Below are 14,662 nucleotides of genomic sequence, written 5' to 3'. Positions count from 1 at the left end.
CAATAATAAGCCAAATGCCTTATTCTAACTTTTGATGCGTTGGCATGAGTCCTGCTTTAGTGGTTGGCGCATCCTAATGTTTGCCAATTTATTTTATGTCTCTATTCCCCATCTCGAAAAGGGTAGCTATGAGATTAGAAAAGATTCAAAGGGATTTTCTTTGAGAAGGGGGGGTGTTGCTTCACAAGCTGCATTTGGTATATTGGGCAATTGTTTGCTTGGAAAAATAAAAAGGGGGTTTGGGCATTAGAAACTTATCAATTCTTAATCGAGCTCTCTTAGGAAAATGGTCTTGAAGATTTGTGTGCAAAAGGAACCCTCTTTGGAAATGGGTAATTGTTGAGAGAGAGAAAGAAGAAAGACCTTAATTCTCATTAATGTGATGATCTACTTACAATTGAGAAATATATATATATACAAGGCTAGGAGTCCTAACTACCATACATGTATCCTATATTAACAAGGAAAGGTTATACACTATAAATACATTATATTCAACACTCCCCCTCAAGCTGGAGCATATACGTCATATGCACCAAGCTTGTTACAAATATATTTAATCCTAGGACCTCTGAGAGATTTAGTGAAGATGTCAGCTAGTTGATCATTTGAATTAACAAAACTTGTAGCAACACATCCTGATGCGATCTTCTCTCTAATGAAATGACAGTCAACTTCAATATGTTTGGTCCTTTCATGAAAGACTGGATTGGATGCAATATGTAATGCGGCCTGGTTATCACATATGAGTTTCATCTGTTCATCCTTTCCAAATCTCAACTCTCGAAGAAGATGTCTCAACCATATGAGTTCACATGTTGCCAAAGCCATAGCTCGATACTCGGCTTCAGCGCTAGATCTGGCCACTACATCTTGTTTCTTACTCTTCCAAGATATTAGATTACCTCCAATAAAAACACAGTACCCTGAAGTGGAACGTCTATCTGTGGGTGAGCCAGCCCAATCTGCATCTGTGTAACCAACAACCTGAGTATGACCTCTGTTCTCGTACAACACACCTTGGCCTGGTGTACTTTTGATATATCGAAGAATGCGGATTACAGCATCCCAATGGCTATCACATGGTGACTGTAGAAATTGACTAACAACACTCACAGGAAAAGAAATGTCTGGACGAGTAATGGTGAGATAGTTCAATTTACCTACGAGTCGTCGATATCTCCCGGGGTCTCCTAAAGGCTCCCCCTGTCCTGGTACAAGTTTGACATTCGGATCCATAGGTGTGTCTACCGGTTTACAGTCTAACATACCAGTTTCTTCCAGGATGTCTAAAGCATACTTCCTTTGGGAAAGGACCACAGCAGAACTGGATTGAGCTATCTCAATTCCCAAGAAATACTTGAGTTTCCCCAAGTCTTTGGTCTGAAAGTGGGTAAAAAGGTGTTGCTTTAGTTTCTGAATACCATCCTGATCACTGCCTGTAATGACGATGTCGTCCACATAAACAACCAGATAAATACACTGCCCCAAAGAGTTATGATGATAGAAAACTGAATGGTCTGCTGTACTGCAAAGCATGCCAAACTCTTGAACAACAGAACTAAAACGGCTAAACCATGCTCGAGGAGATTGTTTCAAGCCATATAGAGAACGGCGTAACCTGCATACTAAACCAGACTCCCCCTGAGCAACAAAACCAGGAGGTTGCTCCATATAAACTTCCTCGGCAAGATCACCATGAAGGAAGGCATTTTTAATATCCAATTGATAAAGAGGCCAAGAACACATGGCAGCCATGGAGAGAAGCAGACGGACAGAAGCAATCTTGGCAACCGGAGAGAATGTGTCACCATAATCAGAACCATAAACCTGAGTATAGCCTTTAGCAACTAAGCGGGCCTTAAGGCGATCAACCTGACCATCAGGACCAACCTTAACTGCGTAGACCCAACGACAGCCAACGGTAGATTTACCCGAGAGTAAAACAACAAGATCCCAAGTGCCATTAGAGTGCAGAGCAGCCATTTCATCCACCATTGCCTGTCGCCAGCCTGGATGGGAAAGAGCTTCATGGGTGCTCTTTGGAAGAGAAACAGAGGATATAGCAGAAACAAAAGCAGAATAGGGTGAAGATAATCGATGATAACTCAAAAAATTGTAAATAGGATGAGGATTACGAGTAGAGCGAGTACCTTTCCGAACAGCAATGGGTAAGTCATTAGGAGAAGGCAGAGGGAGGGCCAAACCAATACCTTTAGCCACAGTTTGAGAACCATTAGCTAAGGTAACATTAGGTAAAGCAGAGGTAGTAGTAATAGAGGAGAAAAGATCCTTATTACCAGATAAGTGATCAGAAGCTCCAGAATCTAGAATCCAGGGTCCAAGAGAAGATGTGTGGGTAAGGCAGGCAGAGGCATTACCAGGCTGGGCAACAGAGGCAACAGAAGCCTGAGATGCAGAAGAACTCGGAGCTTGAGGCAGCGGAGACTCAGAGAACTGGGCCACATGGGCAGTGCGAGGAGGTCGTCCATGTAACTGATAGCAACGATCGCGAGTGTGGCCAAGTTTATTGCAATAGGTGCAATGCGGACGTTGACCTCTACCTCGGGTACCACTACGGCCTCCTCGAGAGTTAGTTTGAGAAACTAACACAGAAGAATCTGAAGTGCTATCAAATGGCAAAGTCTGAGTGGAGGAGATACGGAGGAGGCGAGCAAACACATCATCCAAGGACGGAACTGATGAACTACCAAGAATCTGATCGCGGACAGGCTCAAGATCCGGACGGAGGCCAATAAGAGTAAGAACCATGAAGAACTTGTCAAGCTGTGTTTGTTGAGCCCCAACATCAGGAGTAAGAGGCATCACAGTCAAGAACTCCTCCTTAAGAGAGGCAATCTGGCCAATATAAGTAGATAGATCCAAGTCCTGTTGACTGAGATGGACAATAGCAGAAGCCACCTTATAAAGACGCTGGATATCATTTGTATATAATCCTTTGGCCTGAGTCCAAAATTTAAAACAAGTTTTGTAGGCCCGAAGATGAAGAAGAATCTTGGATCAACCGATTGCCATAATACACTACATAACTGTGCATCTATCTTCCTCCACTGTACGCGGTCAACCTCAGGGATATCTGCCTCCTGTGTAATCAAGTGATCCTCATATCCTTGACCCATAAACCAAAGTTCAACAGAGGCAGACCAGGAAAGATAATTGTCACTGCCAACCAATTTCTCCGAAGTAATCATAGGAGATCCAGATATAACAGCGGAAAAAATGGAATTTTTAGTAGTCATATCTACTTATCTGGAGAATGAAGTATGTTTGGATCGAAGAGAGCCCTAATACGGCTTCAGATTGCGGCGTGGCACCACCGAAAAAGGGACACGGCCTCAGATCGCGGCGTGGTACCACCAGAAAGGTAGAAGAACACTTCCCAAGGCACGTGCAGGGATTGGAGTGGAGAAAAAGTAGTCGGAGCTTCGCCGGAAAGACTGTTTGGAGGGCCGACGGAGACAAAAATCCCCAAAAGAGGTACGTGCAGGGCTCGAATGGGAGAACCAGGGAGGTAGGGAGGCTGGTCGGCGTCAGGCGAGGCTGCTGGAGGAGGCGCGTCGCCGGAAAATCCCTCACGCGCCCTCACGCGCCGGCGCGTGAGATGCAGCCGCCGGACGGAAACGTGCGCGTGGGCGGCGCGTGGATGCTTTTTTGGTGCCGGTGCCTTCACAAAAGTTGTAGATCTCCTCCAGGCGCTCCTTCTGGTATGGTCGGTGTCGGAAAAATACGTCGCCGGAAAAGTTCGCCGGAAAGTTCGCCGGAAAAATTCGCCGGCGGTGAGTAGTTTCTGTCGACGATCCGAATGACCGGAAAGTATTGGGAGATGGGGAAGGTGACCGGAATGAAACACGGTCACCGGAAGGTTTCCCGGAGTTGATGACACGGGAAACAGGAAAGAATTAGGTTTTCTTCCTTGGCTCTGATACCATGTTGAGAGAGAGAAAGAAGAAAGACCTTAATTCTCATTAATGTGATGATCTACTTACAATTGAGAAATATATATATATACAAGGCTAGGAGTCCTAACTACCATACATGTATCCTATATTAACAAGGAAAGGTTATACACTATAAATACATTATATTCAACAGTAATTATAGGAAAGTATGGGCAACAAGAAGGAGGGTGGTGCTTTAAAGAAGTAAGAGAGGAATATGGAGTGGAGGTGTAGAAGGCAATCAGAAGTGTTTAGGAAGTGCTCAAAGATAAAACAGGTTTCAAGGTTGGTTTTGGCAACAGGGTGAAGTTTTGGACAGACAAGTGGTGTGGAGACACAACCTTGAGGGACTTATTTCCGGCCCTTTATTCTATAGCTTTCTCAAAAGATGCTTGGGTGAAGGATATTTGGGACAATAGTAGTTGGAGCCCTAGGTTTGTTAGACAATTGCATGATTGGGAGCTGGAGAAGGTTGATGCTTCTTTTAAGAGATTGTATAACCACTCCATTAACTTGGACTCTGAAAATACTATGGTGTGGCTGAGGTCAAAGAATGGTAACTTCTCTGTAAAATCTCTTTACTCCTCCTTGGTGAATGGGGGAATGGAGCCTTTCCCTCATGACATTGTTTGGAATTCTTGGGTCCTAGTGAGAGTTAGCTTATTTTCTTGGGAAGCAAATTGGGCTAGGATTCTGACCTTGGATCAGCTCAAAAGGATGGGTTGGAGGATTCCCAACAAATGCTACATGTGCAAAGAAGAAGAAGAAACGCGTGATCACATTCTTCTTCATTGCATAAAATCATGAGTTTTGTGGTAGTTGATTTTTGCTCTATTTGGTGTACAGTGGGTGATGCACTCTTTAGTTACGGGGTTTCTTCTAAGTTGGCAAGGTTATTCTGTTGGAAAAAAAAAAAAAAAAGGTCTTGGAAGGTTGCTCCATTATGCGGGTTCTAGACCTTATGGAGTGGGAGAAATAGGAGAGCTTTTGATACCTGTGAAAGTTTTGATCAAACAATTAAGGGATCTTTCTTGAATTTCTTTTTTGGGAGTGGGTAAGAATGTATATTGGGGATGGATCGTTATCATTTTTAGAGTTTGTGGATTGGATAGGCTCTTTGTAGGGTGCAACCGATAGTTTTTATATTCCCACCCTTCTTTTGGGTTTTTGGTTGCTTTGTATACATTGTGTATACTTCTTTTTATTCTAGTACGCTCGCACTTACTTATCAAAACAAAATGTTTTTAACTAGCATGTTTTGTTGAAAGAGCTTTTCTACTTCTGTTTTTGTTGCCATAAATATATATCATCTTTCCAACCTTTCACATTTTTGTTTGCTTGTGTGTGTGTGTGTGTGTTTTTTTTTTTTTTTGTATTTATTTTATTGGTGTCCATCTTGTTGATTTTCCAATCATTTGGATTGAGGTATGTGGGGTATGCATTTGAGTGGTTAAGTGTTCATATTCTTTTTGTGCAGCTTGATTCAAGAAGTACAAAAATTCTTCATGGAAAGCAATGACTCCAGTGATGCTAGAAATGTATGTTTCTGCTACTTTAGAAATGATGCAGCTTTTTTTTTTTTTGCTCTGTTGCTTATCATGTTCTGTCATGCTAAATTGCCTCACAGCTCACTGTGGTACATGTTTTGGAAAAAATTAATTTAATGAAACATGATCAAATAAGTAGCATGATAATTTACTACTAGTTCCTTGAAAGGAGGTAATTACTTAATGTGGATGATTTGTTGAGCCAAAAATAAATTTTGAATTTAGTTTTTATATAATCCAATGCCTTTGTATTATTTTCCTTTTTCACTTACTGGGGAAAAGCATTATTGTCATTTCCTCCTAAGTCAAAAAAGTTTTGAGTGAATAAATGTAGTAATTAAAGTAATAAAATTCAAACTTAGTCAACTTCCTTTATTCTTTGGAATGATCCACTCTGCAGTGTGAATCTTTGTGAGAAAATTGAGAAGCCAAAGAGATGATTTTTTCCTCTTTTTTGGTTTTTTTTTTTTTTCAAATGCCTAGGCACTCCGGAAATTACGTCTTGATTCATTATCCTCCATGGGAAGCATTGTAACATACTTTTCTTTTTTCTTTCTTTCTTTCTTTCTTTTTTTTTTTTTTTTGGGTCTGACATTTTTGGTTAGGGAGCTATTAAATGATAGTCAGGTATCTCAAGGCACTTCTAGATGCAACGAATAATTATTATTCTACAACAATGTTTTCTTGCTTTTGGCAGATTGGCTTCCAGTCTGCCGGGAAAGCTGTTTATACTGCAATATGGGTTGCTGCTGTTTCATTGTTCATGGAGTTGCTGGGTTTTCCCACCCAGAAATGGCTAACTGCTGGGGGTCTTGGCACAGTATTGCTTACTCTTGCTGGTCGTGAGGTAAAGACACCTTTTCTGTTAACTGGGTGGATCTTCATTTACCAAAAAGCTTGATTCTCATTTTTTAATTCATTCAGATATTCACAAATTTCCTTTCAAGTGTAATGATCCATGCAACACGACCATTTGCTGTGAATGAACGGATTCAAACAAAGATTAAAGATTCTGAAGTTTCTGGTACAGTTGAGGTTTGTATTCACTCTTTTCCACAGAGATTTTAGAAAGGTAATATAGCTAAGAGAAAGAAGGCCTTTCCACTGCCTCTGCTTAACATAAGTGAGATTGGCAACTTTTACCAATCAAAAAAAAAAAAGAGGTGATATTAGCAACTTGGTTGTTTTGCAATATGAATAAGGTAGGAATTGTCAGACCTTGTCTTTCTGCTTTTTTGTAATAATAATACATATTACTTCAGCGTGTGGGTTGGTGGTCACCAACAATCATAAGAGGTGATGATCGTGAAGCAGTTCATGTTCCAAACAACAAATTCACAGTGAATGTTGTGAGGAATCTCAGCCAGAGAACTCATTGGCGCATCAAGACACAACTTGCCATCAGCCACTTGGATGTCGATAAGATTAATGTGAGTGAGCAAAAATTGGTTTATCTACCTCTCAACTAGATCTTGTCTACTTAAGCACTTGGTTTTGGTCCTTTCACTTCATTTGATGAATTGGGTTATCTCTTTTCTGGTTACAGAATGTTGTAGCTGATATGCGCAAGGTTTTATCCAAAAATCCTCAAATAGAGCAGCAAAGGTTGCATAGAAGAGTGTTTCTGGACTATATCGATCCAGAGAACCAGGCCCTTTTGGTATGGCCATCATGCAGTTTTTCCCATTAATTGATCATACTTTCATAAAAAGTTTTTTTATTATTATTTATTTATTTTATTTTATGAGCAAGATAGCTTTTGGAAAAAGTTTTCTTATAAGTCACTTTTCTTTTTTCAAGGATATACCCCTAACAGTAGAAGGGCTTTGGAGTCAAATTTGTCCAAGGCACAATGTTTTTTGGCTTTTCTTCATTTTATTTTTTTTTGCCAAGATGGGAATTTGATCCTTTCTTTATGGATTAGCTTCTTTAGTTTTTATCACCAAGCTATATGACCATTTAATCTCTTTGTTTGCCCCTTGAAATTAATTCCTATCCTTAACTTATTTTCTAGCTTTGCCACTACGGCCACATCCACGAGTGAAGATGAAGAAGAGCCTAATTGTACCCACAAGGAGACTCTTTTAATCAAAATCTCTTCCTATATATATTCCTAATTACATAAGAATATTTCATATAGGAAACTTATTATATAATTATGAAAGATATCTATTCCTAAAAGAAGATCTCACAATATGATGTTTCCTTTATAATAATAGGAAAGTTCCTTACATGAATATAACTTATTAAGAAAATATCAATAACTTATAAATTAATTCAAAATAGAATTTGAAACACATTCAGCATATATAAAGATATACTCTTGATCTCTCGCGTTCACATTCACATTCAACAACCTTGCATTTGAAAGCATACATTGTGTTTTCTCTAAAAGGGTTCTATTAATCCATTTTGCAACACATTTCTATTGTGGAGTATGCCTAACTGTGCAGTGTCTTACAATACCTTCATTCTTGCAAAACTCATTGAATTATTTCTCACATAATTCCATGCCATTGTTAGTTCTCAAGTGTTTGATTTGTTGTCCCATTTGCTTCTCAAATATAGATTTCATTGCTTGAACTTCCCAATATCATTTGTATGTTTCAAGTTATGTATTCAGACTTTTTTGAAGTAAGCATCGATGAAGATTAACATTTATCTTCCACTACTATGTGATATAGTGTGAGATGGACCTCAAATATCTGAATGAATATAAATAAAGCACCTTTAGTTCTATGAACAACTACACTAAATTTAACCTTACCTTCTTTTCCCAAACACACAATGTTCACAAAAATCTAGCTCTCCTATTTTTTGTCCATTAAGCAAACCTTGTTGGCTCAAAATTGTTAACCTTATCTCATTATGCCTAAGCTGCATATGCCACAATTTGGTAGTCTCTAAAATTTATTCTGAGGTCGAAACTGTAGTTGCACCTTTGTTACCTTGAAATGTATAAAGACCATTAAATTTTTACCATTTCATCACAACAAGAGCACCCTTTGAGATTCTCATAACTCCACCTCCAACTTTATATGTGCATCCATTGGAGTAAGAAATCAATTTTTTTACAGCTCTAGAGCATGCTTTACATCAATTAATATTCTTATAATTCCATCATACATTTTAATTCAAATTGTGTCTATCTTAACAACCTAACATCATACATTGTTTCCCATAAGAATCTTCCCATCATCAATTGATAGATATTAAATTAATCCCTATTGGGAGACATGATAAGAGCATCCTGAATCAAGGTTCCACTCATCATCTTATGTTACTACTAGTAATTGAAACAACAACTGCGGTATCTGTACAACTGTTGTATTGCCGGAATTAGAAGCTTCTTTCCCTTTACGTTCTGCACAATTTCTCACTTAGTGTCCTACTTTGTTGTAATTGAAACACTTGTTGTTTTCCTTAGACTTTGATTTAAATCTAGATTGTCCTTTGTTGTTCTCCCTCTAGCCACTAAACCTTCAATTGAGCTTTCTTCTTTACTCTCAGACACCATTTTCTTCATTTTCTTTAAGTTCAAGGCTACCTTAACATCTTCTATGAAGAGAGCATCTCTACTATACTTTATGGTATCTACAATATGCTCATAAGAATTTGGTATGGTGCATATCAAAATTATAGTTTGGCCTTTATCATCAATTCTAACATCAATATTCTTCAAATCCATAGTAGTTTTATTGAACTCATCAAGGTGGTCTTTAATGGATTTACCTTCTTTCATCTTAAGATTGAACAACCACTTCTTCAAATACACAAGCAATTTGTAAGAGGTTTGGTCGTATACAGACTTACTAGCTTCAACCATAACTTGACAATTATATTATCTTCTATAACCTCATGAACTACCTCATTACCCAAGCACAATAAAATAACATTGTGCCCTCTCCTTATAAGTTCATTCTTATCTACATTAGACATTGTTGTTGGTAGAGTATCTCTATTTTTTAGTGCTTTGGACAGCTGTTGCTGAGCCAACAAGACATACATCTTAGTGTACCATAAATTGAAATTGTTTCTTTCTGAAAAACTTTGTCGTCATTCCAAGTTTAACAAGTTAAGCTTTGATTCCAGATTTTTTTGTGAAAAATAACGATAAAGAATAATAATAGAAAGAAGAAAATAAAATAACAAAAATAGAAGATGCACAAAGTGTACAACGACTTACATGATTTGACCTAAAGCTTACATCCACAGGCAAAGACAAAGAAGAACTTTCACTATTGTTTAAGTAGACTACAATCTTAAAGCTCTCAAATCCTAAGGTCCCAATTCCACCCAAAAAGAGACTATCTCTTTCAATTAAAATATCTTATATATATTCGTAATTACATAGAAATATTCCACATAAGAAACTTATTATGTGATTGTCGATTCCTAAAAGAGGATCTCACAATAGGATGTTTGCTTTATAATAATAGGAAAGTCCCTTATATGAATATATCCTATTAGGAAAATATCAACAACTTTCAAATCCACTCAAAATAGAATATGAGACACTTTCCAACATATATAAAGATATACTCTTGATCTCTCACATTCATATATTAGCTAAAGTTCTACCTCAGCATTTAAAGGCCGGTAGTGTCTTTTAGGCATCTGTTTGGCCAACTTCAACCATCACTTCAGTTCGCCATTTACTTGCTTTGACCTCAGTTATCTTTCTAAAGTGCTAGAAATAGAACAACAGGTTGTAGTAGGCTTTTTCCAATATCAATATCTGTTAATTGGTCCTTCTTTTGTTACAGATCTTGGTATCTTGCTTTGTGAAAACCTCACGTATTGAAGAGTACCTGTGTGTCAAGGTAAGTGCAGTTCATTATAATCAGATATCATTGAGTATATGCTTCATACATGTATGCAACTGTGAGCTTTTATGTTGCAAAATAGTATTTATTTCTGAATCCAAATTGAACCATTGTTGATTATCTGCATATTGATGATTATAATGTTAGAATACCTCGTGTAAATGTATTAGTTTTCAAGTAAATCTGATTCCAGTTGCTAATCTGAATCTATGTCTCTTTTCTTGGGTGGATTGGAGGTTTTGCAACATTTTGGTGAGAAGTTTTCTTAGAAATGTGAGTGATCATGAGTTGTAAATTTAATCCCCATCCCAATTGAACCATTTGCTACTTTGTGAGCCTTTATGCTAAAGTACCAAGGAAAGAAACATGATTTTTTTTATGAAAAATATGAAATAAAATAAAATATAATCAAAATTAGTGAGAAACTTATATATTTTTAAATTATTTAATTTTATATAAAGAGTTAAAATAAATTAAATAAGTTTGAAGTACCATATAAAAAGGATTTATTGATTTTAATTATTTATTTACTTTTCCTATCTATTTTCCCTCAAATTTTCTGGGAACCAAACATAAGTTTAAACTTTCTAGCAGTCAAACAGGATCATCTTCATAGTGGGGATTATAATTCTAGAGTATCTCCATGACAATACATTAATTTTCAAGTAAACCTGATTCCACTAATCTGAATATGAATCTCGTCACGGGTGGATTGGGTTTGAGGGATGGAGGTTTGAAATGCTTTCTTAGAGATGTGAAGTAACCAAGAGTTGTAAATGTAATCCCGATTCATTCCTCAGTAGCCATTGGTTACTATGATAATCAGTTCTATCATCTTATCCAGACACAACACAGTCTTAATGGGTTTTGTTCAATATCCCATTTATGTGGATGTTCATACTTTTTTGTTCTTTTGTTATGCTACTGTAATACATACCTGATGAGTCAGAATAGGATGCTGGGGGTTTGTCCGATCATTCATTTGCTTTTACTGGAGATGTGAAATCTTGAGTCAGCAACCAAAATTTTGATATTTTTTTTAGAGCACCCAACTGAATTTCCTGGAGGCTCCACTAGGAATTGGAAAAATTGATGATAGAGATTGATTCAAAGATCCTGTGAGGTCTTAAGACTGGTGTGTTCCTCACATAGCTCTTTTACTGATGATACATTATAATGGATATGCCTTAAGACTTGTGTGTTCCTCACATAGCTCTTTTACTGATGACACATTATAATGGATGTGTTCGTCAGTATGCATTACTGTTATTTTCCTCAGTGTTGGTTTTTTTACATTATTTCTCTTGCTATATTCTGTTAGTAACCGGAAAGATTGCATAAGATCAATCATTGTTTGATGAATCAGGAAGCAATACTCTTGGATCTCCTCAGAGTTGTCAGCCATCATCAAGCTCGCCTTGCAACACCCATTCGTACGGTTCAGAAAGAATACAGTGTGGCTGACATGGAAATGGAAAATATTCCATTTGCTGACCCCGTATTCACCTGCTCCCAAGCAGCTGCTAACCGTCCACTCCTGCAGATTGAGCCCTCTTATAAAATGAATGGTGATGATAAAATCAAGGCTTCCACAGGTTCAGCACGTCGGAACAAAGAAAAGGATGCAAAAATTGAAGCAAGGCCTAAATCTGATTTGAAGCCAGGTTCCAAGGCTGGGGCATCGTCAATTCTAGAAAAGGATGCCAAGATTAAAGCAAACAGAAAATCTGATTCGAAGCCAGGTTCCAAGGCTGGAGCGTCATCAAATAGTGACTCCACAACAGCTGACAACATTGCAGCAACATCAATCACCAACTCCAAACTACAAGGTTTCAGAAACATCAATATCTGACAAAATTGAAAATATGGTGACTGATGGTTCAACCCCAAATAACCATGAAAAACAGCGGTCTGAGGTAGGCATGGAAAAGGTGAGGGAGGAGACAGTGGGACTGATTCCTGAGGACCAAAACCAAGGTGGATCAGCTTTTGAGAATCCCTCTCTGAACTTCCCAGAATCTGGCACTAGAAAAGCAGATATTCTTCCTTCTGCAACTTCACTGGCAAAGCAAGATGGAGATAAGAGTATCAATAGCCATCCCTGCCTTAGACAACATTATTCTTGGTGTAGCTCTTGAAGGCTCAATTGAGGAAGAAGAAAGGGTTGTGTCCTAGCACCGAGAGTCAAAAGAATTGGCTGCCTGCTGGAATGGTAATGATTCAGCCCCCAGTGGCAAGGATAAGAAAGAAAAAAGATATCAGCAGCTACGGGTGCAATATCAAGCTGTCAGCGGGATGTAGAAAAGTGATCATATGTTCATTGGTTTGACACCATTTCAGCTCCTAGCGCAACATCGAGCTGTCAGCGAGATGTACAAAGGTGATAACATGTTCTTTGGTTTTACACCATGCAAAACTAGGCAGACTTGGATAATCATTCTTAATACTTGGGTTGGGTTTGGGTTAAATTTTTTTTCAATCCGAACTTTAGTTCAAGTCAGGTTTGGGCAAAGGTTTGAATAATTTAAACCTAACCCGAACTCAATTTAATATTTTTATAATATTTATAACTTATATTATTATCTTAAATGATAATATTTAATTTATTTATTTATTTAGATCTTTAAGGAAAAATATCAAATTATAATTATCACTTCTTTTTTTATTATCTTGAAATGTTATCCATTTACTAATTCAATTTCTTATAAACATATAAAGAAAATAAAAATAAAAAACACCGTGGGTGGATTTTGAATCATATAACTGTATCAATCCTTAGTCTAATCTCAGCTTAATCTTAAAAAAAATATGGTAGTTTTGGGCTTGAGTTGTATTTCAGGTTAAAGGCTGGACTAATTTGGATTCGGGTTGATTGTTTATTATGGTTAATTTTGCTCACTTCCCTTGACTTTTGGTTAAATATATCGAGGCACTATTAATTTAAAATTTCATAAAAGACATTCCTTACTCTTGTTATTTGTTATTTTCACTCACATCTCCTTATTCAAAATAAGAGATGTATTCAATGAAATTTTAAATTCATGACCAGTAAGTGTATTTGACCTAAATCTCAAGGGAGGTGAATGAAATTTACATTATTAATTCTGGTTGAGCTTAGGTTCGTCATCAACTTTGATCTCATCCTAAATGCTTGAAGCTCTGTTTTAAAGGGTGGCTTTATGATATACATATGATAAATCATGCAGGTATCTTAACCCTAGCAACAGAGATAACAATGTTGGTTTTTGGCTCAATTAAGAGTTTGATTTATTTTAGGAATCTTTGTCCCACATTGATTATGATTTGATAATTTGTTTTATATTAGGAGCTCTTATTCTGCAATTATGAATTGATTTTGTCAAGGTTTGGAGTCCTATAAATAAGTCTTTAAGTCTTTTAGTCAGAGCCTGACAATGCCATGTTTGATCTTAAAGTCTTCAGGTTCTTCCAAGTTTGGTGTCCCACATGGTGATATGTATCAATATATCATTTAATCGAAGTTTAGAATGTGACTGCCAAAATGTGTCTTTCTATTGTGCCATAATTCATTAGGGCAAATTACACAGGATAATGAAAACCTCCCTTGAAGTTCACTGAGTTGGGATTTTGAACCAATGCAGTGACACCTTCACAAAACTAAAAAGGTGCCTCAAAAGGGGAGGAAGAGGCAAGGAAGCTTTAGGTGCTCCACTAGGATGTAACCCTCGTTGGTGTGTGAGCGCCGCAACTGGTCCCTGCAGAAAAGACTCACAACCTCAACAGGAGTAGGGATCTTAAACTAATGGACCAGCGCGACAACGTCCGTCATCATCAACCATGGCAGTTACCTTAAACCAAAGAGATGAGCGGAGGGATAAAGAGAACAAAAGAAGCTGAATCACAAGAGCAGGGAAGAAGCCGAAGATAGGAAATGTAGAGGAAGAAAAAATGCAATGTGCAAAATTCTAGATGGGAGCAATCAGGGTACTGCACCTATCAAATGGGGGAATTGTGGGGACGTACGATGCATGTCCAAAGGGGGGCACGTGTAGACTTTGAGAAGTCGGTTGGCAAGTGGTTTAATATGATGAGATGGACACCCTCTCCTCCGAGCATGCTAAACATGGCCAAAATAGGGCTTTTAAAGAAAAAAAATAATGGAAGTAGTTCCCACCTAAAATATTTACCAAAACCACGCAATTATCCACATGGCGTTTTTTATTTTAATTTTTTCTTAAAACCACAATTAAATTTTCCTTTAAAAACCATGCCTAATAACATTTAAAACCACAGTCAATTACAGTAAATATTCATATTATCCTTAAAATGACATTCAATTATGTGGTTTTAA

General features: G+C 37.6%; 1 protein-coding gene across 5 annotated transcripts in view; it reads left to right on the top strand.

The window, feature by feature from the left end:
• The window catches only part of LOC117906716 (mechanosensitive ion channel protein 2, chloroplastic-like), a 37,976-nt gene extending 24,302 nt beyond the window's left edge, over positions 1-13,674 (top strand). For 4 of the 5 annotated variants that reach the window (XM_034819878.1, XM_034819877.1, XM_034819879.1 and 1 more), the window contains 7 exons: positions 5,437-5,497; positions 6,204-6,353; positions 6,431-6,541; positions 6,769-6,936; positions 7,053-7,166; positions 10,273-10,329; positions 11,699-12,852. In XM_034819878.1, coding sequence (XP_034675769.1) covers positions 5,437-5,497; positions 6,204-6,353; positions 6,431-6,541; positions 6,769-6,936; positions 7,053-7,166; positions 10,273-10,329; positions 11,699-12,184 — 1,147 coding nt within the window. In that variant the 3' untranslated portion in view covers positions 12,185-12,852. Of the gene's footprint in view, positions 1-5,436; positions 5,498-6,203; positions 6,354-6,430; positions 6,542-6,768; positions 6,937-7,052; positions 7,167-10,272; positions 10,330-11,698; positions 12,853-13,538 lie in introns of those variants that run through there. The other variant, XR_004649879.1, reaches the window with a different exon arrangement.
• Positions 13,675-14,662: the final 988 nt, after the last annotated feature.

Source organism: Vitis riparia, chromosome 18 (genome assembly GCF_004353265.1).
Source record: "Vitis riparia cultivar Riparia Gloire de Montpellier isolate 1030 chromosome 18, EGFV_Vit.rip_1.0, whole genome shotgun sequence".
Taxonomy (NCBI): Eukaryota; Viridiplantae; Streptophyta; class Magnoliopsida; order Vitales; family Vitaceae; genus Vitis; species Vitis riparia.
The sequence above is the reverse complement of the archived record's forward strand: the minus strand, read 5'-3'. Positions and strand labels throughout refer to the sequence as shown.